General features: G+C 41.4%; 1 protein-coding gene across 6 annotated transcripts in view; it reads right to left on the minus strand.

Annotated features, from left to right (window-relative positions):
• Nucleotides 1–27,805, minus strand: part of ITSN2 (intersectin 2) — a 79,713-nt gene that overhangs the window by 1,766 nt on the left and 50,142 nt on the right. For 4 of the 6 annotated variants that reach the window (XM_035322166.1, XM_035322170.1, XM_035322168.1 and 1 more), the window contains 20 exons: nucleotides 26,992–27,113; nucleotides 25,098–25,273; nucleotides 24,667–24,811; nucleotides 23,993–24,198; nucleotides 23,074–23,138; nucleotides 21,983–22,149; nucleotides 21,614–21,659; nucleotides 21,305–21,426; nucleotides 20,775–20,871; nucleotides 19,490–19,684; nucleotides 6,717–6,838; nucleotides 6,026–6,132; nucleotides 5,246–5,429; nucleotides 4,334–4,432; nucleotides 3,999–4,166; nucleotides 3,380–3,592; nucleotides 2,375–2,496; nucleotides 1,756–1,838; nucleotides 1,518–1,601; nucleotides 1,057–1,230 (listed from right to left, as the gene is read on the minus strand). In XM_035322166.1, coding sequence (XP_035178057.1) covers nucleotides 1,057–1,230; nucleotides 1,518–1,601; nucleotides 1,756–1,838; nucleotides 2,375–2,496; nucleotides 3,380–3,592; nucleotides 3,999–4,166; nucleotides 4,334–4,432; nucleotides 5,246–5,429; nucleotides 6,026–6,132; nucleotides 6,717–6,838; nucleotides 19,490–19,684; nucleotides 20,775–20,871; nucleotides 21,305–21,426; nucleotides 21,614–21,659; nucleotides 21,983–22,149; nucleotides 23,074–23,138; nucleotides 23,993–24,198; nucleotides 24,667–24,811; nucleotides 25,098–25,273; nucleotides 26,992–27,113 — 2,697 coding nt within the window. The remainder of the gene's footprint in view (nucleotides 1–1,056; nucleotides 1,231–1,517; nucleotides 1,602–1,755; nucleotides 1,839–2,374; nucleotides 2,497–3,379; nucleotides 3,593–3,998; nucleotides 4,167–4,333; nucleotides 4,433–5,245; nucleotides 5,430–6,025; nucleotides 6,133–6,716; nucleotides 6,839–19,489; nucleotides 19,685–20,774; nucleotides 20,872–21,304; nucleotides 21,427–21,613; nucleotides 21,660–21,982; nucleotides 22,150–23,073; nucleotides 23,139–23,992; nucleotides 24,199–24,666; nucleotides 24,812–25,097; nucleotides 25,274–26,991; nucleotides 27,114–27,805) is intronic. The other 2 variants (XM_035322169.1, XM_035322172.1) reach the window with 1 other exon arrangement.

The raw sequence follows: 27,805 nt of genomic DNA on the forward strand, positions 1-27,805 counted from the left end.
AGGCAAAGGAATTCAGTTCTAGAGCACTGCTCCCAGGCTTCCTGTCTGAGTGGCCCCCAGCTCTTTGTATATCAGCCAGCAGTGACAAAAAAGGGTTTTGTAGAAGACAAAAGTGCTATGGTATTAGAATGGAAAATATGCCTTTATGTTACAGTTTGATCCAAGGGCTTTAAAAATACAGATCCCTGTCAGTAACGCAACTTCCAATGTTTTCCATGTCAGAATTAAGTGATGGAACCGATTTACAAGTCAGCTGCAGTGCTACACGGACCATAAAAAATGAAATATTTGGGTTCAGCCAACTGGTAATTAGGCTTGTATGTCATTCTTTTTACAAGAACAACAACCTTGAACAAATAATGCCGCTAGGGGGTATAGGGTCCGATTCAGAAATGATACGCGCTCTTTCATGGCCATTTCATATATAAGCATGAGAGAGTGTTGTTGCAAGGTGTGTTTAACAGGAAATCAGCTCCCCAGCTGGGAGAAGAAGCCTACCAGCAGCCACACGTCAGCTGAGCCACAGAAAGTGTGTTTGCAGAGGGCAAACACATTACCTCGAAGGAGAAAAGACGAAGCTATACGTCAGCTTGGCTCAAGGCAGTACCTAGTACCAGTTAATTACCAGCAGTAATTAACCCTGTGTCCGAGCTTTGAAGAAGCACTTAACGTTTTATAGAAGACGAGAGGCTATGGACTGCCAAAAATGTGTTTAGTTTCCAAGAAAACAAAAGCAAGCTTATCAAGCTATTGCAGTGCAAATATAACCTAACACGTTATTTTTAGGCACTGCCTACAATGACAGAGAAAAATTTCTGCTTTCAGTTTCTGTGTCTCTCCAGCTTGACAAAAAATACTTCTGTTTCTGAAACAAAAGCCAGAGTGGGATCAAATCTTGACTGTTGGGGCTATTCAACCTCTTCAGTAATTAATCTTTACACAACATTTCTCAGAAAGCAAGTGTACCTACAGGCTCTTGGAACCACGGGTGAGGAACTGTGCAGCACAAGTCACAAAAACGCACACTTTTACTAAAACAAACGTTCACACACTTACCATCGGGTGAGAATTGATCCCTGTCAAACATGGTGATGCACAGGACATCCTGATACAGGTCCTTAATGAAGAACTGGCAGTTGAAGTTCCACTTGGGGTTCAAGGTGTCCTGCATGGTCCTCGTCGTGTAGCTCTGAGAGCCCATGCTGATTTCACAGTAGGGGTTGCTCTTCCCTAAATACAGAGGCAGCAATGAAATAGCAGTGCAGAAACCTCCCTCCTGGTCTGGAGGCAGCTTTGACACACATCTATGTCACTGTCCAGAAGATGTGGGGTTACCCAATCCCTAAATCGGAGAGCAGCACAGAGCTCTTTCTTCATTCGGTTCTCTGAAGCTAAATAATGACTAGTTTGTTCTGAAGCTGCAGCTGAAACCTGCACAATGCTTCTCAAACCACCAGGTTGCTCTCAGCGAGCCTTGCCAGGCATTGCAGGACTCTGAGGTTACTGCCTACACTCACCGTTGGGCTTACAGGCCTTTAACTCCGTTGCTTCAATCACGTGCACCATCAAGCGTCCTATTCCTGAGGTCTTCTGTGAGCGAGCTGGGAACGACAAGTCAGAAATAAACGGATTGGTTGTAACCAGAAAAACTGGCAATTGATCTGGGGATCTGCGAGATCCCACACAGGCACTGGGGCATCCTCCAGAACAGGCTTTGTGCTGAGGGGAGGTGAGAGGGGGATAGGAACTCAGTACCTTGATAAGCCTTTTCGCGTTTCTTCTTCTCGGTCTCGATGTACTGCTCTGATGCTGCTTTGATTTTCTGGACCCAGGCAGTACTGCAAAGAGCAATCCCTACGGTGAGGGTTGTACCACAGGCAGGGAACTCCTCATTATTGGTGACTTTACCCCAACCTCTTTTGCCATTTTTTCAACACTGGATTTCAGAGGCATCACAGGTCAAGTTAATTCAAGGACTAAAGCTACAGAGGTTTTGGATTCAATCTTACGCCACATTTCCGTATCAGCCTAAATAAATGAAATTGGAACTGCTGCTTTGTTAAAGTTTGCTGGGTCACATCAAAGACTAACCAGGACTGGGGAAGAATTTTAGGGGATGCAGGACTTCGCAGTCATAAGCTATTGTCTACAGCCAGGAGCAGTAGGTGTGAACCTGGATTCCACTGCAAGAGCTGCCACACAAGCGGAACAAAGTGAAAGAAAACTTTAATTCAAACGAGAGTCAGGAATTTCATGTCCTGACTGGGAGGCTGAACCCTGTTCCGTAAGCTCGGAGCCTCCTGCCTGCTCACTGGAAACAGCCTCAGCCACGTTCAAAAAAGGTTCATCTCACACCTGCATTTGCACTACTCACCGCTCGTTAATGTTGTCGGTTTTAAGTGTGTAAACTCTGTCGATGTGCGATATGTGGAAAACCGGCTCATCGCTTGAAGGGTCTGTGGGCAATTTCACGAGGACTTCATTAAGGAAGACAGGCTGAAAGGAAAGCAAACGTCACTGTAGCAGTGTCACCAGAAACTTGACAAGGATATTTAAATACAAGGTTTTTCTGTAGGGAAAGCTGAAGTTGACACAGGAAGAACAACCAGATTGCAATCACCATAAAAGGTTGCAACAACGGACTGAGAAAAATCTACTCTGTCAATAAGCCCCATGTTGTCCTCCTAGCTTTAGAGCTCTGTGAAAGGGGCAAGACTGTAAGCAGAGCTGTAGCGTGGAGCTGGAAATCCTGCCTGTGTGGAGCAATTTTCCAGGTTCTCCGTCTGAAAACAGCCCCATTGCTGAACTTTATCTCCCCAGCTCCAAAATACTGAGCACACTGACCAGTGAGCGTGTGCTGTGTGGACACAGAGACTGAAGTTCTAAAAATCGTGGCTCATGCCACTGTTTGAAGTCCTAAACAAACGTGCATACTTTAAAAACAGCTCAAGCCACTGGAGACCTAAACAATCAGGCACACTTTAAAAAGGCATGAGCATGCTGCACCTCCTACTTTTTTCAGAAGGTGAAGTATTTTCTTGTGGGTGCAAGAACTTTCCCAAACTTAAGTTAAGGCTCCTGTTTCTGAACATGGCGCTCAGCTTCTCAGCAGCAGCTGTGTAGACGTGATGCTATTTCTGCTCCTTCAGCACAAAGTGGAAGGAAGCGTTCATTCAACCGAGACAAAGAAGCCCATCCTTTTCAGGGGACTAAACCAAATGACATTTTCATGTTCTGTCTGCCAGTACATGCCTGTATGACAGCAAAAGAGCAGACAGACAGCGCCAGACAGCGAATCCCAGCAGACAAAACAGCATTCCTCAGGAGCAGCCAGGTCCCACCGTACCAACATGACCACGGGGCATCTTATCTCACTCACCATTTTGTACATCTTGAACTGGGAGTTGGATTTGGGGCTGAACAGTTTATCGGAGCCGGAAGAGACAAATTGTTTCACCATGTAGGTAAGCAGCAGGAAGTCGTTGAAAAGGAAGCCGTACAGCTCCTTGCTGCTCTTCGCCTTGTAGAGCTTGCCACTGTGCAGGAGCTTCCGTGGTCCCAAGCAGTTCGTGAGGGAATTGAAAACCGGTTGCTACGAGAGACAAAAACCTGTTAGCAGCAGCAAATTAACACAGGCATCAGTCCCTGCTCCTCCTCACAGTGAAGACTGCTCAAACTGCTCAAACTCCTCTTCTTTTGCTTAATTGAGGTAGACTTAAGAAGAGCCCACAGAGTCACGAGTTGTTCTGTTCATTTAGCTGTCCAAACAGCATTAGTTTTACACTGGTAAACGGAGGTTCCTCCACTGCCAAAATCAGGCACAAACAACAGGCGCTCGTCGTATTATGGCTGTGGGCAGAATCAAAGCTTCTCTGCCAAGGGATCAGCAGTGGATCATGTTCCAATAACGATGTGAGCAAGCAATCCCATTTCCCCCCTGTGGCCTTTCCAAAATGAACAGCAGAAGCCCCTCCCGTACAGCGCAGCGGTGCAGCTACCTCAGCAAGACCTTCACACTGGACGTGGGACTGGATCCATTCCAGCCTGTCCGAGTTCTCCTTCTCACGCACCCCTTCGTTAACCTGAGAACACAGCTCCTCTGCACGCTCCAAGGCAAGCTTGAGGTTACTGTGGTCTGGGTGATTTTCTGGAGTATTCTCTAGAATCTGGAGCAGAAAAAATGGGAGAAACCAAGACAAAAAGAGATAAAGCGAAGGAACTATTTCTCCACGCTCTCAGAGAAGTCCCTGTAAAGGGCTAATGCTTTTTTACTTTTGCTTTACAGACCAAAATCAAAAGCATTCTCCTCCAAGCCTTCACTTCGGGTACTCACACTCTTTATAAGCAGAGGATAGCGCGTTATTCTTTGCATCGGCTTCAGGAGGAAACTGGAGAGGGGCATTCCTTTGCAGCGAGGGTCCAGGGCGAGTTTCTATGGTGCAATCCAGAGAATTAATTACATTGCATTACTCATCAAGGAACAGTTGCTTCACTGCACTGAAAAGAGTCTGATCAGATTTACTTTTTTCAGGCATTCCAAGAAATCTTAGGCTTTTAGGTCAGCAAACAACACAGTTCACTTGCATCTAGAACAAACAGGAAAGCCAGCACTGTCATTGTGCTCAGGTGCTTTGCCAGAATAAGCTGTAGCATCATTGTTCACGTGGAGTCCTGACATTCAAAACCATTCTAGCTTTTATTTTGACATAACATGCCTTGCTCAGGTTGAAAAAACAAACCACAAAGCAATGAAAGAACCAAAAGCCTGATGTCAAAGGTTCTGGCATTTCTCCTTTAAAACCTCCTTTTTCTCTCTTCAAAGCCCTGGCATCAGCTGCAACATGGCAGCAATTTATTTCTGCATTGATTTTTTATGCTGCAGCCCCACCATTCAGGCACCCTGCGCACACCCCACTGGTTTGCAGGTTGCATGACGTGTTTGGGACAGCAGCTTTCTTGTTTTAACTCTACAGACTCCTTCGACCACATATATTTTGGGAAGGTACAGGCACTGGCACTTCATAAGGTTAACCAGTACACTGAAGGAATGAGTGGCAGAAAGGGAAACGGAGTAATGCACTCATTAAAGACATATAAAAAGCACACACAGTGTTATCCATGGAAGGTTCTTGCCTATTTTTGCACGATTTTGCTTCTCTGGGTTATTTCAATCTGGTCACTGCTGGTTAGACAGGCTCCTGTCGTTGAGGAAAGAAGAAGGTACGAAAGCTGCTGAACAAGATACCTTTAAGTAGTCTTTGAAATCAGCATCTTCATCAGTTTTCTGCTGCAGCAACGAAGCCCCGTTAAGCTGGCAGCTGCAGAACCGAATGTAGGCCTGCATGTGGGACAGTTCTGCTGCCAGGATGTCCCCAATCATCTGCACGGGCATTTTTTCTCCTCCTGTTTTCTTACGCACTCGCAAGGCTCTGAAGAGAAAAGAAATCACCATCCAGCATTGCTGCAAGACCTAAATCAAAATTCTTACAACACGCAGCCACGAAAGGATGCGAGCCTCAGAAGTTCAGGCTGCAGGAAGTTCAGCATGGCCTGAAAGATGCCCGCCAGGGTCTGTGTGATCGAGACGCTCCTTTGAGGCTTCTGGGACAACTGCTATCAGTCGCTGTGTTCAAGCACCATCCCACTACAATACACTGTTAGCCACTTGGGCTAAAGTTTATTTTTAGAGAACAGAAGGTGGCTTTGCAGAGAGCTGGGAAGAATACCTCGCCTGCTCGTTGTTTTCTGCAGGGTTCTGTTTCCAAGATACTACAGTAAATGTGCATCGGTTCTTGCTGTTTATTCCTGCCTCTCTCTTGTAACAGTTCCTTCTTTCTGAGATGCTCTGAATGCCTTTAGCTGTTCTGAATGCACATAAGACCCAGCAAATTATCAGCAAGGACAGAAATATTTACTGTAAAACCAGAAACATCTTGAGGCAAGGAACAAGAGGATAAAGGGGAAGAAGAAAACATAAAAGGTTAAGTGAACTCTTACTTTACAAGACAAAAATGTAAGTACTCACTTCAGTAACTTTGTATTTGACATGATGAGTTCCTTCCAGTTAACAAAGATAAGCCCCATTTCCCCTTCTGTGAGACAGCCTGAATCAGCCATTGGTTTCTGGAAAACCTGTGGTCAAAAACAAAATCATAAAGGTGAGCAATTCTGCAGAGACAAAACCACCCAGTCTCCTCTCATTTAGATTAGCAGCGATTTTGCTTTTTTATGAATGCTCAGGGTCCAACATCTTCATGGACGTTAAAAGCAATTCCTCTCCCGCTCTTGTGACAGCCGTGCCTGTTTTTCCTACGTGTGACCTCGTTCTGACAGTGGCATCACCACTTGTGAGGCAGGGACAAGCGCTGGGACCCGTGGGCTGAGCATACAGCCGAAGAGCATTCCTGCGATTCCAGAGTCACAAACTGCACTCACACATCGCACCTGTCCCGTGCCCTGAGCGGTCACAGTCAACTAGCACGTAGAGCTACCCCTTCCGCCAGGGACTCTCTGTGCAACATCTCCAGGTACCAGAACAACTCGCTCTGTTTTAAGGTTTAACACTTCACCAGTTACTTTATGTAGAGACCAAGTTAGACTCCTAAGACCTTCTAATGCCGGCCAGTTACTGTCCCACCTAGCAGGGCAGTCCTGCTTCTAGAAATAAAGTCAGGCGGTGTTTTTCCAAACGCGTTTTCACGTGCAAGACATCTCACCTCTAAGACAAGCTGGAGGTCGTCCATATACCTTTCTTCCGTCTGGATGAGTTCGTGAATGTAGCCCTGTCTTTTCCTCTCCATGGGTTGCATAGTATCAAGGCTTTGGAGATCAGCACACCCTACAAGAAGCAAGCCAGGAGTTTAGATCCCACTGCTGCCATCGGATCTGATGAACCAACAAAGTTGCATCAACATACACCAGCCCATGACTCAGACTGTACACACAGCTCTTCCTTTTTGGGTTTCAATAGCTAGGAAACCACGGTGTAGTGATTGGCCCCCTCCCCCCTTTGTCCCAGTTTTCAGTCTGTCACCTTTTTATTTCTTTGAGCATCCCTTTATGTCGTACTGTGATGCAAATAAGAATTCCTGACTTCATGTAACTCCATCGATCTTATGTTTGTTTTCCCCCTCTCCTTTTCTGCAATGCTGTTTTCAAAACTGTGATTTTCTCTTACCTTACACAATGCCTGTTGTGAGACGAAGTCATCCAGAACGTGTCTGGTATTGATTCGTGACATTGCACCTTTAATCTCCACCCCATTTCTAAAACACTCTGCCTTGATTATTAATTGACTCCACAAACCACCAGCATGAGTTTGTAAATGCATAACGCAAAATTCATAGTTGCGCAAACCTCAGAGTTGCACAACTTTTTTCTAGTTTAGAAACCAAATGAGCCAGGGATACGCTGAATTATTTTTATGCACTAATAAATAATAAATAATCCAAATCATGCAGAGGAACACACAGACATCCAGTGACACAAACCCCAAGTTTTCTATGCTAACATGCAGAGCCCACAGCTTCACTATTTCTCTCTTCATTACACGTTAGTCAACACGACCGCAGTGCTTGAAATTTAGTGACTGAAATGAAAACTGGTAAAAACAAAGTCAAAGTAGTGAATGTATTTAGACAGGTAAAGGAGAGTACGGGAAGTCAAACTCTGATCCATCAGTTGGCCATCGTATGCCAGCAGAGTACTGCAAAATAACGGGCGAAAAAAAGAACCATTTACAGAGTATTTAAGGACGTACATCTCTCATTTGATGTGGCTGCATCAGATTTGGATCAAATCTAAACCGGATTATGTAGGATAACAGAAAGAACGTTGCAGCAACTCTTTGAGACCAAGTGTTTCTAGAGGAATGACGACTCTTTGACAGTTTACAGGTGTAGAGAAAGGCAGCACGACCTACAGCCCCAAGGGTCGCACCTCCCCTAACGCCCCCAGGGCATTAGAATGAGGCTTCGTTCCGTTTGCTGCTGATTTATAGACTTGTCTGTGGGAAGAGCCCTCTAAACAATGACATGAAAATGAATAAGTAATACATTTGTAAAAAAGAAAAAGGAAAAAAAAAAAAAGCCAAATAACAGGGAACATTTTGCTAAACTTGATGTGACAGGGGCTGAATGTGAACTTCCCAGATTTGTGTCCTTCCTGTTGGGTTGGCACCAAGCTGCTTGGAAGCAGCAGCATCCTTGAGCAAAAGAGGCAGCTACACTGGAGAAACACTTGTCAGATGAAGTTTTAGGAAACCACTCAAAGTATTTTAATGGGGAAACCCTTGGGGCAACACAAAGGAGTACAACAGTAAAGACAACGGCTAGATTTAAAATGAGGGATTTTCACTTCTCCTCTGTACCCTCCAGAAGGATCACGAATCTTAAGCTTTCAAACAAGACTAAAAATAGTACCTTTTATGAAGGGATCTGGGACTGCAGCTCTTCTAACTGTGGAGAACACTGCTTCTAGACTTAATTTTTTCCAAAGTTAAAATCAAGCCAAAATTAGAAGAGAAAAGGGAGTACAGTTATAGATCAAACTGATTCCTATGATCTCATCATCCATCAGTTTTTACTTTGGTCAACACGAGCTACTTCTGGATTCCAGTGTCATTCTTTAGCATGTACAGAACCGAATTTAAGCCCAGCTAAGCGGTCCTGAATGTTCCTATGACTGACAAGTCCTAATTTTAGGCCTGTCACGTCCTTGCACGGTAGCCAGACTTTATTTGCCCAGACTTAGACCTTAGATCCCAGCAAGACCACGTGGTTCTTTCTTCTACTGCGAGGTACAGTCCCACAACCAGGGCAGCAAAGGACTGAAGCTCCCGGTGCTGTTTGCTTGTACCACAACTGTCTGAACCACCCACACTCTTGGATTTGTGTCTGTCTCCTGCTAAGTCAAGTTGAAGCAAACTCTGGGAGGCAAACGCACCTTTTATACGCACCTAAAATAATCTGATCTATAAAGCTCGTTGTCAGGTACAAAATCACAGTTCACTTAATTGGCCCCTGTCCTAACCTTGCATTTCGACTGTCAGCTTTCGGGATGAGGGAATGAATGTTCTTTTACATTTAGATCAGCCAAAAAGCTCTGGGTTTTGATGGCTCTGTTGGTAGTGGCATAAAAACATAGCTTGGTATCCATACATCTGATTTTAGAAGGCAAATTTAGGCCTTTGGATCTGAAGGGAAGACAGGTGAATGAAGGAATACAGCGATGTGCCTGACACGCTCACCAACCTTTCTCCAAAGTGGCCACAGCAACCCGTTGGCTCGCTGGTGCAGCACAGGTGGGCCTGCAGCTCTACCCGCTCTACTCCCACGTTCCTGTTCCTCCTTTCCCTGCATCGCTGCTGGCACTTAGCTGCCGCCCAGCTCACACCCTGGCAGAAAAGGAATCCCGAGGGAGAAAAGGAAAACAGTAGTTTTCTGCTAGTCTAGTAGCCAGGAATGTGCGTGGAAGCAAGAGGACCGCCCTTCTTTTGGCAGCAGAAAGCTGTTGCCTTGGCTTCTGCCTTGTGAAGCTTCGTCCCAAGCTCCCCATACAGCTCGTAAAAGCAGCAGGATTTTCAGAGAGCCTGCGGAGGGGAACACAGCTGCCCACGCTGCGGGCTGACCTCGCTCTGCTGACTGGATAAGAAGTTTACGTTACCTTTGGAGGGCGATCCAGCCTGCCTCGTCCACCGAGAGCAGCCCCAGGCTGTCCAAAGAAGCCTAGCTCCCTCCTGAGAACGACGTCTAGTGAAGCCAGTGGTGCCATTCTGGTACCTTTGGAACTTGGGGCGTACCCAGAGCAATGCCTACCACGGCTGTGGTACCTTTTGTGTTAAATTCTGCTCTCCAAGATGAGGAAGCAGCTGTCTCGCAGCGGTGGGGGAGAATGAGCTGGAGAGTTTATAAACAGGAAATCCCAGTCTCTAAACTTATGCTTAAAACTACACTTCCCTCTCCAAATCTACCTGAACAAGAAATACTTTCTTGCTACTAACTTAGTTAACCCTGCTTGGAAAGCTAAAGTTTCGTAGTCAAGAGATGTTCTATGCTGAGTAAGATTCAAACACTTGAAAACCAGGGGCAGAGGGGACCTTTCAAATTACCGACATATTCTGGACTTGAGGTAAGTTCTAGGGGAAGAATGACACTTTCTGAAGAAACCCTTCTGTAAAAGACAGATGAACAAAATCTATCACCATTTCAAAAAAATGTATCATTTTTTCCTTTGTTCAAAAAGGGGAAGTGAATTTAAATTCTTTACTTAAAGCCAGTTCCAAAGAATTGAGGTAAAAACCAGACGGTCACAAAGCTCTCAAAGATGCCCAGATTTGCTTAGGCACCACGGGCTTTGCCTGCTTCCCTGACAAACCTGCCCACTCAATGAACAATGAAAAAACACATTTAAAAAAATGACAGCTTTGGAAAGACATCTTGAGCCTCAGACATGAGCTCAAGCACCTTCCCTGAAGGATCTGTCTGTATCTAAGCAAGCTGAGAGGCATCACAGCCAGGTCATTTAGTGAGGACTATTTAGGGGCAGATGTGGCCTACTTTAGTAAACTCCCTTTGTAAGGAGATAGCTTGGATTAAGATTTGTGGATTTTTTGATTTTGGGGGGTTGTTTTTAGCTCAAACCAGTTGATATGGTTGGAAAAAGCAGATAAGGCTTTTGTTTTTTGTATTAACCTGCCTCTGTTTTCCCAGGCTACCGTAGCAAGAGCACATCTCAGCATGGAGCAGCACTGAAGGAGCCCCTTCACTACAGCCAACAGACCGATGGTGTCGGGGAACATCTCTTGCTCTCCCAGCTCTGCTGGCACACCGAGAGGCTACTCGACTTGCAGCGTACTCCTGTCACTGCCTGTAGCTCTCAGTAGCCTCTGTGCCTCCTGGAACCTGTGAAAGAAACTAATCCAGCGAATTTGAAAAGGTCGGTTTCCATCAGGCCCCAGGAAACATAATCTTAGTTGTATCCAACTTCCCCTAATCACTATGTGCATTTACTCTCTCCACTACAAACGAATAAGTTAATGATTCAATTTGCAAGAGGTAAAAAGCAAAACTAAGCTGCTGTGTCACAGACCCAGGTAACATAATGCCAACTACTGAGACAGGAAAAAAAACCTCCTCCGATGAACAAAAAAACCACAACAGACAAACTAGATCCTTTTATGCGTCCCTTTAATAAAGTACATTTGCATAGTTATCTTACAACTCTGTTTGAAAACAAAGATGAACAATTGCCTCATGCTAAGCACAGCCTGCGTTTGCATGTCTGAACAACCATCCCCACACGTTAATACTCTAGCTTGAAGAGAACAACAAAAGGTAATTTTAAGGCAGCACACACCATTAAGTAGCAGTTTATTAGTTCATTACATCAAAGTAGCGTTACCCTGCAGCAGCTCCCAACACGACTACAGGCCAAGGTTCGCCAGCGTTCCTACGAGCAGACTTATGTACAGGTGTTTTACCCCGACCCCAAAGCATTGCACGGGGATACGATCTGACAAAGCACTGAGGTGGGATACGTGGTCATCGGCTGGTAGGAGGTGTTTTGAGTGTTAGCATGTAACTTTGTGGTGGAGCTCTATGCCTCCTGTGCTCCTAACTACAACACTAGTAAGGACGACGTAAGCGCAGCGCTCTGCTTTCACACTGACTACTCGCACACCCAGACCCACACCGGGTCTTGGTGGCCGCACAAGACTTTCCTGCACAGATCTAATCGCTGAGCAGGAACTCAGCTTTGGAAATCAAGCTTTTGCAAAACTAAGCTTTTGTAGGTTTTGATGCAAACCAGACAATTACGAAATTAGGAAGCGCTTCAGTCCTTGTTCTTGTGCACTTAGAGCATCATATGCATTCTCACACCCAGTTAAACAACGGCCCCCATTCTCTGCTGGCCCGTAGGAAACAGCATTAAGCCAGTGCTATGCTGCAGGCAATGTCCTATTTTGCTTCAGTTTTAACATCTTGTGGCTCTGAGCAACACTTAGACTCTCAGGCCTTCAGAGACATCTGTCAATTCAAGAACTATCCCTAGCTTTCACCCTGTCCTTAGCTGAACTGTCTTCACCCAAATCCAGGATGAGCACTTCAACACCAGTTTTACTTGGCTGGCTGGGACAATCCTTGAACCACACTCGAGAGTCATTTATCAAGGAGATAGTGGGTTACACACAATCAGCAAAGATTTGACATCTTAAAATCAGAAAATCTGATTTAAATACAGCTTCTATTAGCTGCACCTCTTTGCTGATAGAGAATATTACTTTAAAATCCCGCAGTACGCACATCCTCAGCATAGCCTTTCCTACTGACAGCCTGATATAGCTGCGCGATTCCTTCTGCACCAGCACGTGACAGGAGAGCAGAGCTCTCAGGTGATTGTGCTTGACCTGTATTAGGCAGACTTCTGAAAAGAGAAATACCAATGGCAGGGACATTGTCTCTTTCAATCAGCATTATAATCAAGTCTATTACTATTATTATTACTGTTATTAGAGAATTTAGAGCATAGTCAAGTAACACTGAAACATCAGAAGTTATATCGCAATACTCATCAATTCAAACTGAGGGGCAGCTGTTCCAATAATTAATAATGCTCATATCTACGTACCCAACGACAGGGCTACTTGTGTGAAACTGTACTTGATACTACCCTAATCTCCTACTGTATCATTAAAAATGGGTAGAACAACAGTCATTTGTGGAAAATGCCATGATACTATTTTCCAGATCATCCCAGATAGGTTGTGAAGTTGTTTTTCTTCTTCCAGAATCAGTGAGTAGCAATTTGGCATTCCAGGAAAACTGACCCTGAACATTGGGAAGTCAGTTTAGCTTAAATCCCACAGGTTCACAGTGCCTCTTGGAAGTGGGATAATTCGTAAGATCACCTAATTCTCAAACTAACGTGAGAATCTGACTGCTTGATGCCACTGGTGTAGCACAACAAAGTTCAGTCTGCATTTAACAGACCTTCAAAACCAGAAATTAAGAGAAGGCAATTCAGAGTGATTAGCATATTTTAGCAGAAATGTTTAAAAATGTAGTTTCAAAAGGAAAACAAGTCAGCTAGAATACTGGAGAAATTATCTAGCACATTATTCGCCTACAGTAACATTTCATTCTATGACAAAATACTGGTTTAGACAAAATACAACCAGAATAAAAATCCATTTGTAGTTTTCTGTAGGCACATTGCTGTAGTCTGTATTGCACAAAAGATATACCTCTGACCTAAAGGGCACATATACATCATTTGATAAAGTATATTAAATATGTAACATTCCACTTTTTCTATAGAAATTTCGGAGAAAGGCTTTTAAATCTCTGCAATTTGACTAACCTTTTCCTGATAGTACCTTCACGACATTCATATATATATAAATATAGTAAACATACAGTGGTTTGTAAACATTTCTGATTGCATAAGTGACCTTTTCTGATTTGTTACCAAGTTCAGGAAACCAACTAAATTAAATACTGTGTGTGACTAGATCCTGTTGTTACAGTATCAAAGAACTATTTCGTCAGATGAGTAGTCTGCTACTGATTAATCCTTTTATTTAAAGGAATATCAGGGTTATAGTCCTGAAGTCCCTTTCCCTCTCTCTCCCCATCCTAAAAAATATGGGCACCTTTACTGCATTGTATCGCTAGCGTGCCGTAACTGTACCTTCAAGGACCCCTTTGTAGATGAGGAATATAGGTCCATTTTTAAACCAAAATTCTCTGCCTTCAGCTCCAGGTGTCTCTTAGTGTTTCTCTTCTGACATCTCTTTACCAAGGCTGCCTATGTATTAGGCTGCTATTTATTTACCAAATAGAAGAGCAGCAGCTTTCAGCTGGTACTTTAAGTCACTGAAGACTGTAGCGAGATAAAACCACCACTCAGTACCGTGACTATTTAGTGAAAAAAAGGAGCAGGGCAACGGTCTAGTAGCACAGAGGCAGTACGAGTACTTACTGCACTAGCTAGCACACATTCACTATCTGCTAAAACTGAATCAAGGAAGGAGGTTGTTTGGGGCTACACCTTATCAAGCCAAAACAACCTGAATTCCTGCTATAGGACTACAGTGAAGGAAGAAAATAAAAAGTATCTTCCACTTTATGCTTAGTATTTCTTTCCCCAGTCAAAAGGGTATTTAAAGGCTGGACTGCGGCAGATCTAAATCTTAGATCGTGTAGCATGTTTGTAATCACAGTGACCACCAGCAGTACAGACAGGTAGGGTTTAGTTTCTGGATGAGCCTTACGGGCTGTCATTTTAAAAGCTCAATATGTAGAAGATTAAATCAAATCCATTAGAACAGTAATCAGTGAACATTTTAATTCTGCAAAGTATGTACATTACAACATTAAAAGAACACAACTGCCCATTCAAAACAGCTCAGATAAACTGTGCAAATAGTGGGTCTTTGTGTGTCTGCAATCCCACCATGCAAACGATAACTTGATATGCATGCTAATGATCTAGGATTATCAATGCCAAAGAAAAATGCTAAAGGAAACAAGAATGAACAGCAGTGAAAGCCACACAAAGACCCACTATCCTTTCTCCTTTTACAAATCAACGGTAAATGTTATAAGAAAACCCACAGAAACCTAATTTCTTGACTGGATCTAACATTCAAACGAAGCAAAAGGATTGTTTCAGGGATTTTTGAGCAGGGCTGGCCACCCTGCCTCCACGCTACAGTCAAAGTTGGATAGTGGGTCTCTGAGGTGCTTTCACACTGGAAGACAACATTGGGTCCTAAAAAAAACAAAAAAAAATGAAGGATAAAATGAACATAAATTTGAAGAGTGAAACATATGAGTTCTATGGACAGACAGAACAACACCACAAAGGTCAGAAAGGAATGGCTAACACTCAGCTTTCTGAAACAGACGTAACGGCTTCTACTCTTGCAGTTTGGTATTTATAAACACACCCAGCATTAAGTACTTGCGACCAGCCATCACTGACTCAAAACCACTGCAGTTGACTCACTTTTCTTCTCAAGGAAGACTTCTGTTACATAGACTTAACACACAAGGTCAACCCCTGGGCTGTTTTTAAGAGGCAATGGCAAAATTCCCTGAGATTTCAACAAAGCCAGGATTTCTCCTGAAAAACTTGTAATAAGGCATTAGAAAAGCAGATTGAAAGTCAATTTGTAAAGAAAAGCTTAAGTGTTATTCATATCGGTACATAAGAATGAACCTGTTCAGCTCTGCTCAAATCCTGAAATGACCTAAAACCTTGTCTCTAGCAAGTATTTGCCCAGGAGGTCCCCCACCACTTAACATTCCCGTCAGAAACCAAGGGCTCTACAAGAGGCACTGCTACATCAGGGTAAAGGCAGACGTAGGGCACATCCTGTGGGAGGAGTGGTGCAGACCTCAGGCGTTCAACCTGGAAGCTTTAACAAACCTGACTGATTTACCAATTCTTTTCTGAAACACAAAACGACAACATGACTATAAATGAAGAGGCTGATTTCATATTTGGTCCCTGGTAAGAAATGTTCTGGAGCTGTTGAACAAAATCTTAGAATATCTTCTTAGCCTTCATGTGTTAAAAAGTGAATGTAGACCTGCGACATGCAACACTTCAAAGCCAGTGATATCACGACCCCTTACTTTATAGCCAGTAAGAGGAACACTGAGTCCTTCCAGAGCATTGTCCACATGCAGGCACAGAAACACACCTGTCCCAAGTATGTCGGTGCACAAGTTGGTTTTTCAGTGTGAACACCCGTGAAAATGAGTCAGCTTCACTAATTAGACAATGGTGAACAGGAATTATGATCTTTCATGCATAGAAATAAGCTTCTGGAAAGAAGTTGTTGAAAGGACAAGACTTGCCTCGTGTCTCTAACTCTCTAATGTGTCTCACATACAAGTAAGGCTTGGGGAGGGAAAAAATTAGATCCACTGGTATTACTAAAACCACGAAGTGTGTTGCTAAGGAAATTCACACTGTTGTCATATACGTGTCAAGAGCAGTCTAGGGAGAAAGGATCTGTTGTTGCAGTGCTTCCAGTCTAACCATCTTCACCCAAAGCCACTGCACTGACAGAAGGTACAGCAGTGAGATTTTGGGGAGGGAAGGTGGTGCTCATCAAGCAGCGGGGGACTACCTGGAGCTCACGTCTAAGCACCAGAAGGAATAATTTAGATGCCTGAGGAACTTCTGTTTATGAAAAGGAAAAAGAACAGACAGAAACAAGAACTATGCATACATTAAAGCAGAAAGAACTCGTGTATTTCAGTTTGATGAAAGACAAATCTCAGACACCTCAGGTAAGAGGAGCTCTGTGTATGCCCTGCACGCTGAGCACAGGCAGGGCTACCTGGCTGAGCTGGCCAGCTCTCAGCAAGAATATGTCTGAGGAAACAAGCAGATCTCTGATATAAAAGACATCCAGCAGCCAAGTATGCCAATGTAGCTGGACCACTTGTCCTGCCTGAGGTGGATGAGGGGAGAAAGTCGCAGCTAAAGAAAATACAAGGAAAAGGCTCAGGCTGGTCCCATGGACAAGACAACAAACTGAAAAAGCCAACATATAAGGGAGGGAACAAGTTCCTAAGACCAACTGTTTAAACTGTTTAAAGCAGATGAAGTTTGTCTGAAATGACAGAATTATCTCCAGATCAGGCCAGGCCATCAGAAAGACCTGTCAAGTGGTCAGTGCACCCCACTGACCCACCTGCATCCCCTGGGAAGAGCAGGAGGAAAGCCTGGTAGAGATGCACCACACAGACACTGGCAATACACGTAAGACCTGACCCTCAATGGATGGGTGAGCACTCAAAGAAAAGAAATTACTTACATTCCTGTAAGTAAACCTATAGCTATTTATGTTTTAAACTTCCTGCATGTCTTTATCTGCATCAGGATGATTTGGGGGGCAAACATTAGAATAAGAGCTATTAAAATGTCATTAAAACCTGAGTAGCTCTAACCATCACCAAGGTCACTGAGAGCAGGACTCTCAGTGCTCCCTGTTCTGCAATTACCAAGACCTGGGCTTCAAAGAGACCTGCTTACAGAATTGTGATACCCTTTTTTTTTTTTTCTTCTTCTTCTTGCAGAGACCCCATGCCAGAGTGTACAGCTACACCTCCAAGACAGGTCATCCTGTCAGCATAGCTTATTCTGCTCAGAGAGCTATTTAAGCAAATGAAGAGAAGAACTGAGCTAAGTTACTGCTTTGCTAGGGAAGTTTGCCATTACAGTTTTAAGTAAAAAAATCCAGGTAAGACTCTGGGTACAAAGGTGGCCCATATAACAGAGTTGAGAGGGAAAAGTAGAATTTTCATAAGCTACAAACCTATCTGAGTAAATCCTATCTGCCTGTTCCCATTCAAATATGATTACATTTGACTGGCTAGAAGAGACAGTAAGAGAAATGGGTATTTGTCAACAAAAGCATTACAATACTTAGGTTAAGAATTCTTCAAAATATGAGAATACATTTTAAAATTTATACTGATTTTTATCATATGTCTAAACTGGTCCCTAGAAGACCACAGAAACACTTCTGTGGGATAATTCCTTACCAATTTGTCAAGAATACCAGTAATAGCTTCTGCACTACAATTCAGTATAAGCAAAAAATATTTTTTAAAATATCCAAGGAAGTGGAAGTTCGGTCAGTACATATTTAGTTATTTCTATGGTTATAGAACGGTAGCGCTAGCTTACTGCTACCACAACTTACTAGCTCAGACTTCACCCTGTGTGGAAGCAGCCCAGCTGACGTGAGCCATCACAGAAATCTGTGTAATGGTGTTTGCGTGATGCTGCACTTAAGCCATGCTGGTTTTGAGAGGGGTTTAGATAGAATACTGCTGTTTTTTCCTGACATTTCCAGATGCACTTGTTTTAACACTACACAAGACTGACAAATTCTAGCACAAAACTGATACACGAGTTGGCTTATTTGAAATACTCAGAGAATTTTTTGTTTAGATTTTCAACACATTCTTAATTCATCAATAGGCAAGTTTTCTTAACTAAGCATCAGCAGATCTGCTTCATAGACAAGAAGACAACAACTTCTCAGAGAAACAGAACTGTAACAGCCAAGTACAGATGAGATCTGCTTTTTGCTGACTGCCACTGGCTGGCCTTGTCCATATGCTTTCAAAGGACAACTCTCTTCACACAGCCACAATGTATGTGGCTGGAAATATTTTTAATCCTCAACACTGAAGTCTCAGAAAGAATCTAATGACTTAAATAATGAGAAAGATTACGACATCAAATGTTCCCATTAACCTTAATTTCATGGCCTGTCTAGATTTAGTCTATACTATTTCTTCCAAATTGAGATTTTGTCTCTATGTAAAGAGAAAAAAATTAGAGGAATATTTCAGTCATTTAGATATGTCTAATCAAATGTACTTTAGGTTCAATCTAAATGCAGAAGTTTTTGACATCACAGCCACGCCAGTCAGAAGCATTTAAAATAATAATAATAAAAAAACAACACATCAATGTGTTACCAAAAATGTTAGCACAGATGTAATTTAACCAAAAACCTCAAGAATGGTGCATGTTTTATTTTGACCTGGTACCATAGCAAGCTACAGAGGGAAAATGTTTCATCTTCCCAATCAAAGTTTGTGAATTCTTCTCTAACGATACAGCTAAGTTAATAAAATCTTAAGTGTAAACTGGTCCTACAGACTAGCTTTTAACCAGACTCAAGCAGACTTCCAGATGCACGTCTTTATACCGTGAAAAATACAAATGATGCTTAGGGAAAAACAGCAAGTGAAGGGAGGAGGCTTGGTATGTGAAAGGATCAACTTTCAGACCAAACACCTAATGTTATAGGCTGATTAAAAGTTGATTTAATCACAGTGCCCCAGGATGGAAAGCTGGCTGAGCAAGAACAGCAGTAATTTTCTCCGTGGAGAGGGGACAAAACAACAACAACAAAAAACAACAGAGGGGTGGGTGGGAGACCAGAAACATTTACTATGTTTGTGTGCAAAATTGACTGTGTTTGTGTTTGTTTTTTTTTTAATCCATTCTGTGGTTATTTCTACTGATTCAATAAATAGTTTAAATGTAAGGTAAAGTTGACTACAAGAGACACTTTTTTCATATTTTATAAAACTCGATGAAGTTCTACAACCAAGTGTAATATACCTGCACTGACCCCCAGTCAGTGTAAGTTATCAAACATCAGCATCTGTAATGGAAGGAGATCACCTATCAAATCAAATATTTTAGCTCACCCTTGCACCCTTACTATTACACACTGGCTGGTTGGTAGCGTGATGGTTGTTCGTAGGTTAAATAGAAAAGTATTTAAAGCACTTAGTACTATAGTAAGGTATTTAAAGAAAGACTAAAATACCAACAAATTCAGTTGATGCATGGAACTCTAAATTTCAAACACAAAGCAAAAGAATAGTAATGCACTTTTGAAATCAAGTAACAAAACGCTTTTTTTAAGAAAAATGTTGCTTACACTGCTGACTTGGATCAGAATCTGTGGTCATCTTCACGTAGTTTGAAGGGAAGAGACCTGTCACACCACTGATTTCTCCTTGCCACCAGTCAGCATCGTCTTTGCTCAGCACGTTAATTAGCTGCCCTTTGGAGAAACTGAGCTCGTCTTCATTGTTTGCCATGTAGTCATACATTGCTATCACTTGACACACTATTAAGAAAAAACAAAGCAGAATGCTGTTACACAAGTATTACTTTTTCAGTATTTTACATGGTCACAGGAAAGAAACAACAATGTCACATGAACTGTTACATAAGAAAAATACCAGAGATGATCTTATCTTGATGCGGAACTCTTCTCCCTTTTCTTTTACTCAGATTTTGAACTGGGCCAGGCAGAGATATTTATGTTCATTTTATATATCCATCTATGCACTTACGTAGCAAATTATTCCCATTAGCACTAGGATCTACCAACCTTCTAAACATTTAAAATATAATCAGGTATACTTCTCTCTCCTCCACCGGCTCGGCAGGGAAGGTGATTTTGATTATCTTACAGCTGATACTTGTAGCAAAATGCAGCAAAGGAAGAGGAAACACACATTAGCAGATCATGAATTACAAATGCAGTCAAAGGGAAGTTTTGTCCAGTAATACCCAGGAAGCTGTTGTATAAGCAAGTCATAGCTGCAGAGAACAGCACAATTTAAGCATGCAGAGCCATAAAAAATACTTTTCTGTGAAATAATCTCATTTGTAGCCAGCCATCCAAATGAAAAAAACTAGTGGAAATTGCAGCTCAGTCTCCCTTTTTAGGAAGAAGGGTACGTATAATCCTAAGGTGTTTGCTAATGATTGCTGATTTTCTGTAAGATTGTTGCTGGCATTTGGCAAAAAGGAGTTTCCAAACAAGGAGAGTGTCGCTCTTCAGGGTGTTCAGAAAAATTAAAAAGCTTTTCTCTAAAAGATGGAGTGCTGATCCTCATAGATTTCTGGATATAAACATCATTGTATGACTGAGATTTTCTGTTGTAGGGTAGGTAGCTAAGTACCAGCCAAGGCAGGGACCTCATAAAGAACTGTTTTGATTAAGAAGCCATCAGATTTTGCCTTTCTTGGTCAGAGATAGTATCTGAATGGACATGTCTGTCAAAAGACCCAGATTCTGACTAGGACTTTGCCTTCTGCAGTGCTGCACAGGAAGCTAGTGATGTAATTCAGATTAGTATTTGAACAACCAAAGCAGTTACATGAAATACTTTAAATGAAATATAAATAAAATCTTTTTATTTTTTTGTCACCTGTGGGAGCAGCAGATGTGGTTCGTTCACTGCTTGGACCCAGTAATTTCACATGGCTGGCAGGGAACCATCCTTTCTGTCTCTTTTTTCCTCTTGCCTGTAAACATTTAAATGGTTATTACACAAGAAACCCAACAGTCTACAGACTGGAAAAATGCAACAAATACATCACACAACATTGCCTACTGAATAGAGAAAGTTGGTCTTCCAACACCAGTTAAACACTAAACATCTCAAAAGGTAAATTCTAGCTAGAGGATAAACCAGCCGAATTCAAATAAAACTGCATTGTGATATGCTCTGGCACATGTGTACATTCAAGGTTTTCGAGTGCAGTTAAGATTTCAGTGCACAATTCCAAAGTAGGCCTCTATGAAAATTGCACTTATGTATCAAATGAAGAGTCTCTAATGAGATACCACAACTTTCTAACCAGCTTTCAGAACACTATACTTGTTTTTTCAAATGAAACCAAAGATCGCCTCATTGCTGTTCATTGAATCAGAATTATGTCTCCTCCAATTAATTACCTGCAGCTCTCCTTGCCACCATCCACTAGCATTTTTCTTCAGAATAAGTATTAGCTGTCCTGGAGCGAGACTAAGCTGTTCAGTTCCTGAGGCAGCATAGGCAGTGGTAACCTGAGCAATTTCTGAAAAGATAGTATATTAATTGCATTTGTTATCTTTTTTGTTACAATGAGAGTTATTTCCACAGAAATACACTGGTACATATCTTGTAGGTAAGCACACTAGCTGCCATTAAAACACTGCTACGAACCTAACCACTCATCATCACTTTAAAAACAGTCCAAAACGTTGAAATTATAACACACTTACCAGGTTTCTTATTTATTGTTCCAGTTTTGCCAGCATTACTAGAACCCTACAAGAAAGACAAAACAAGCTTCTTTTAATATGCAATAAAACTTGCAGAGTTTGCACCATCTTTAAGCATGTGAAAACAAAATAGAGGTTTTAACTCTGAGGCCACATTTAACAAAATACCATGCTCCTGTGCTGAGACAGTCAATGTGACACTGTGGCTAGAGCTCTGATTCAGGACTCAAGCTTTACGGTCTTCTTTTCTGTGAAGGACGTTAATCTCTGATTAAAATCAGCATTTAATAGGTAGGTATTGATAACAGAAATATACTAGAATTGAGAGAAAGCATCATGCATTAAGTAAGACTCAAAATAAGAACTCACTTCTTGATCCTTTGGTCTGACGTAATTGGAGGGGAAGATTCCAGTTCTGTCATCAATGCTCCCTGTCCACCATTCCCCTTCTTTCTGGGTCACGAGAATTTCCTCTCCTTCCATAAAAGTCAAGTCACCAGGTTCGGAGCTTGAATACGAATACAGCGCAACATACTCTGTGCAAACAGTACATATACAGGAGGAGAGAATAGGTAAGAGGATAAAAGTACATCAGACACAAGCAAAAGTACCTTTGATATCAAAGTTCATCAGTTTGTTCATAGCGTGGATCACGTCTTAGCAAGCCTGCACATCAGCCTACCTGCCTGATTGTAATCACAGCTGGCCTCATGCTTACAACTCTGAATCAAGCGTACACAACATTTTACAGACAAATTATTTGGCAGAGTGAGAGTTACTACCCTTTGAACAGACTGTGGATAAGCCTGTAGGCCACAGCTAGAGAACTTACATCTCTTGTAAGAAGTACTCCACCCTACCTCCATGTTTCGTAGCAGGCGTGTATATGCCACACCTACATCTGATTAAATCCATTCTTATCTAATACAGCAGAAGTGAAAAACACAATTGGAACAAAAAAATAACTGGGGAAACGGAAATATACTGTATTAAAAGGCTTAGAAAGTGTTTCTGACAAATTCTGCTGCAGTAATACTTACTTTCTCTACACCCTACTGATTAAAAGAGAATAATCCACATTCTGGAGACTAAAGTTCCTTCTCATATCTCTACAGCACAGAATAGTACAGTAAAGAACAGCAGGAAGAGAGGGCAGCTTATGGGTACGAGACATTTTAATTTTCAGAAATAAACTACTGGAGCATAAGCCCTACACAAACAAGCAATCACACACAACCCAACAAACAAGAACAGTATGCCTATGCTCAACCTTAATTAGTTACAAATTTTACTCAAGTTCTTATTTTAGGATTCTCATAATAATAGCTCAATATTTGCAGTGGATCTTTTGGACAAACATTAAAGGACTTGCTCAGAAATTTTTCGTATATTTAAGCTTAGACACATGCAGTTAAGCAGAAATGGTGTATCATTAAGTAATACATTTCATGCAGTCTTACCCTCTCCTACTGTGTAAGACTGTGTATTAGGTTTTTTCTTTACAGCTGCATAAATAGCTTCTGGCCTGCAGAAAGAAAAAAAAAGTTTGAGTAACTAAAAAGTCTGACCAAGAAAAAAATCTCTTTATTAGGATGAGACTAAGCTCACTTTAGCTGTCTTATAGCTGGTATTTCCTCTAAATTATTAGCAAAGGCTTCCTTGACTGTCAAACAGTGACAGATATTACGGGTATTTAAGATGGGGGTAGCATCCAAGAGCACAGCACACTTCAAAAAAAAAAAAAAAAAAGGCATTATAGAACAAGAAGGTATCTCCACAAATGACGCTATCTGAAAGAAGTACAAAACAAATTTGTCTAAATTCTCATACTGGAGTATTTCTAAGAAATTTCATCGTAACACATGACAAAAACAATTCACACACAATGGTGCAGCTGCTACAGCAGTAACCAGGCTTTGAATTACTACCTGAGCAGTTACCGATGGCATTAGAATAGACATAATGATCTTTCCAAGAAAGAAAAACAGCACTGTTTCTGTAAGATGTGCCTTTCAAGCTTTTAATGCTGAGCGTTAAGGAATTCCTTGTAGGTCACTTAGAAGTTGGCACCCTTCAGAGGCACAAAGCAAATCCACTGCAGGAGATCTGACTTGGTAATGAACCAAAAGAAAGCTGGCACTTCATGAATGACCAAACACCATGGACTTTTCACAGCACTCAGCTTGGAAGACTGTCTGTTTACTCAGTAGTGAGCCCAGCATTACTTGGCTTGCAAGAATGAAATAATGAAGGCCAAAAACGGCATAGTGTCTATTATAAACATTATTTAGAATCTGCATTTTAAAGCACTGCAAGGATTTTGCACTCTAAAACACCTCTTTTTGTAAACTTTAGAACAAAACAAGAAGGCACACTTACTCCTCTTTCTTGATTTCGCTTCCAGGTAAGAGCTTGACATAAGATTTTGGAAACCAACCCCTTCCTCCATGTACCTCCCCAAACCACCAGTTTTCCTGCTGCTCCAGGACAGTGATGATATCATTTTTCGAAAAATTCAAGTGGTTATCTTTTTTTGCAGTCCAAGAGCAAAGTGCTTGTGCTTTTAAGTTCTCGACAGGTTGCCCCTGTTAAGACAGAAGTGGAGATGTTGGTTGACCATACTACCCCTAACTGGTGCAAGTGTTAAAAATAAACATATGCTGATGAAGTCTAAGCAAGTTCATTCCTAAGTGTTGGCTGAATATTTTTTTTTGCCTGGACAATGCTTTACATTCTCGTATATAAGTGATTGACTCAGGAACACTCTCTCCATTCTGTTTCTTACTTGTTACAAATATCTTGTCTGTCTAATTACAGGTGTAAACAATCACAGAATTATGAAACATTGCCTGAACATTCTTGGTCACCAGTCACTGAAATGTATGGAATTATGTCTATAGACAGCAGTGGAGAATTCAGTCTAGTTTATTTATCCCCAGCCTGTTCAGTGCACACAGTACTACAAAAATTAGAAAAGTGTGTTTGTGTTTTTTTTTTTTCTTTAAAAAGTGTCATTACGTGAACAGCAAGTTCTCCACTCTCACACAATATACCTGTCCGTGAATGGGTGAAACAGATCCAGGGGACACAGTGCGAGTGAAAGCTGATTTCTGTTGCCATGCTGTATTAACGTTCAGGCTAGAAAAATGTAAGTTTTGGTAATCAGATTCTTCCGCAGATTTACTTGGTGAAAGTGGTCTGCAAATTGAACACAGACATATTTAACATGTGACAATTTTTATTTTAAAATACCTCAGCGGAATCAGTGTTTGTTTGTTTTTAATTAATATAAAACAGATCATTCTACGCAATGCGAAGCAGACTATCAAATATTTAAAATATGCAAGCTAACACTTTCAGGTAGATTCACCAGTAAGTTTTCTGCATTTACATTTTCTATATTGCCAAATGGTACTGTATTGCAAATTACATGTTACCTTAACTTTGAAAAAGCAATTTGAACACAAATGTAACAAAAACTCACTCTGAAGCAGCTGAGGTAGTAGATAAAGATACTGTAGGAGGAAGTAAGGCCTTCTTAGGAGATAAAGGTTTTTCTCCTTCTGGTATTTTTTCTACATAGTTGCATGGAAACCAACCAATACGTCCTTGAAAACTTCCGTAAAGCCAACCAGGTTCTCCAACATTTTTTTCATCAACCTATGGACAGGTGGATAAATACAAAGAAAATACTATTAGCTCTCTGAAACAAGAGGATATCTCACATGTCAGCATTTTCACTCTCTTCCCTTTTCAGAATTGAGCTGATTTTGCCCCGTTCAAAAAAGAGGGTGATGCAATGGCACTGTGTCTCCAGCAGCTCCTTCCAAGGTAACATACTAAACCTGCCAGCCAGTTGCAGAGACACGTGGAGAGAGGCCTCAAAGATGTCATATTCCTTCAAACAGGCCCCAGACAACATGACACTGGGGACAACATATGATACCTGGAGCAATTCTGGCTTGCATCTGTGCATCTGTGATGCACTGTGTTGCATTTCATTGAACACAAGACCAAGAAGCAGTGGCTGGCTGGCCCAGCAGCACAAAAACCTGGTACAGGGGAAGTACGGGGAAGTGCAAACACATTTTTCAGTGGTTTTGTGTAAAAGACTGGAGGAAGGACGTGCTGGACCTGCAGTTAATTGCAGACAAAACACACCCAAAAATTACGTTATTTACTGTAATGAGTAAGAGTAGAACATTTGTTTTACACATTCCTATCAGTACTGAAGCCTCCATTACGCTGCATATAGTCAAAGCTATAGAAAGAAAAAGCAAGCTAAAATTAGCAGCGAATCAAACACTAACAGCTAGTGAGCTTAGTTGAGCTTGAGGGTAGGAGAGGAGGAGGTGGCTGCTGGCATATTTCTAAAACAGGATATCAGCAGTTAGATGAGACAGTTAATTTTATCTGAAAAGGAAGCCAAAACAACAACTTTTATTTCCTTGTCTGTACTTGATTGGCGTGAAAATGCAAATAAATTATTTAACTCTATCAAACTGAAGGTTAATACCTAAAGGTTTTGATATTCTGTAATTCACTGCTTTCTGAATTCTCCCTATCAACTATCCGTATCACTTATCATCTGAGTGAAGGAGATCCATATGTACTTACACAGTAGACACATACATATTAACAACATCACCACCGTTGGAAATCAGTTTTCCCAAGTCCACCTGACCGCCCAGGTTTTCAAAATTGTTTATGCTAACAAATAATATAATCAAATGAAATAACACAGATTTCAACTGAGAAGCCAGAAAACATATCTAGTCTTACGATCCCTCTGAAGCATTATAGCTAGCATATTCAATGAATCCAGAAAAATACTACACAGAATGGACACAGCATACTCTGCTACGGACGTCTGCCTGAGAGCGCACTTATAAAGAAAATGCCAACAAGACACGGATTATGTTAATCATCCATTAGAAAATGGTACGTAGATTCAGAAGAACCTTTCACATCAACTTGTTAAATATCTGGCCTGTTTCATATGCCATTTATAATCTTGTCTTCTTATGTAGCCATTCATGCCTCTATTTACTACACTCATATTTCAAGCAGACACTTCGAGGCCATCATCTAAATGTACAAAAAACTGCTGCAACAGCATCATTCCTAATGCAATTTTAGGAAGTTTACGTTTAGAGTTCACTACTGTTATTCCAAACAAACTCTTGACACTTCTAAAATCCAAATAAAGATTTTATCTGATATAATCCTAATTTCACCTGTTAAAAAAAATAAAGTTTAAATTGTAAGTAAGTGTAAAATGTATCAACATAATGCTTCTGCCACCTTGGACTTTATGTATCTTAGGATCAGAGGAAGGGGTTGTTTTTTCACAAGTTAAATTTAATGGCAAATCTTACCTGAATTATATCCCCAGTATTAAAGCTCATCTCATCGTGATTCCTAGCTTCAAATGGATATAAAGCTCTGTAATTTACGAAGGCAACCGAATTCCTAGACTCTGAGGTACTAATTGCATTGCCTGAAAGGATAAGAAAACTGGTTACTGTTTTGATACAGCTGAAAGCACTTGGAGCTCTACCATTCTAAGCAACATGTAGGAATATAAGCAGAGAACAGTTCTTGCCTTGAAGACACTAAGCAAGTATCGGAGAAGATCACCAGGTAACATGCTGACGGGATGCATACAATGCAAGAGTTTAATACGCTAATCACTAAGTGTAATGCAGAAAATAAAATGCATTTTACTCTCAAGTGAAAAAATGACATCTTTATCTTCTCATCAAACAGCTCTGACTAGGCCAGTGCTTTAAAACAGTCTTGTCTAACACAAATATAATTTTCCAAGTCAAAAAGTCGTTGATCCTTGGGAGTCCACTGCTCCAACAACATGTGTTCAGCAGCATTGTGAAGATTTTACTTAAAAATCTTACAAAGCAAAATACCATAATTTCTGTTTTCTTTGCTTCTGCATTCTCAAAGTCTGTGAGTGATGCTGCTAACAATGAATGTTTTATAAAGGCTAGATAAATTGTGCAAATATCTTTCAGTGCTGTCCTAACTTGGTTCCTTTTTAATTCACTGATAAAAACAGCTAATGAAAACTTACCAGAACTAATGAATGATGGATTAAGCAAAACTACTTTTAGTGAAAACATTGTTAAACCAGTATTTTTCCAAGTCCTACAATTAAAGTTAGGTTGACTTTAGTTT

The sequence above is a fragment of the Oxyura jamaicensis genome, chromosome 3, assembly GCF_011077185.1.
Source record: "Oxyura jamaicensis isolate SHBP4307 breed ruddy duck chromosome 3, BPBGC_Ojam_1.0, whole genome shotgun sequence".
Taxonomy (NCBI): Eukaryota; Metazoa; Chordata; class Aves; order Anseriformes; family Anatidae; genus Oxyura; species Oxyura jamaicensis.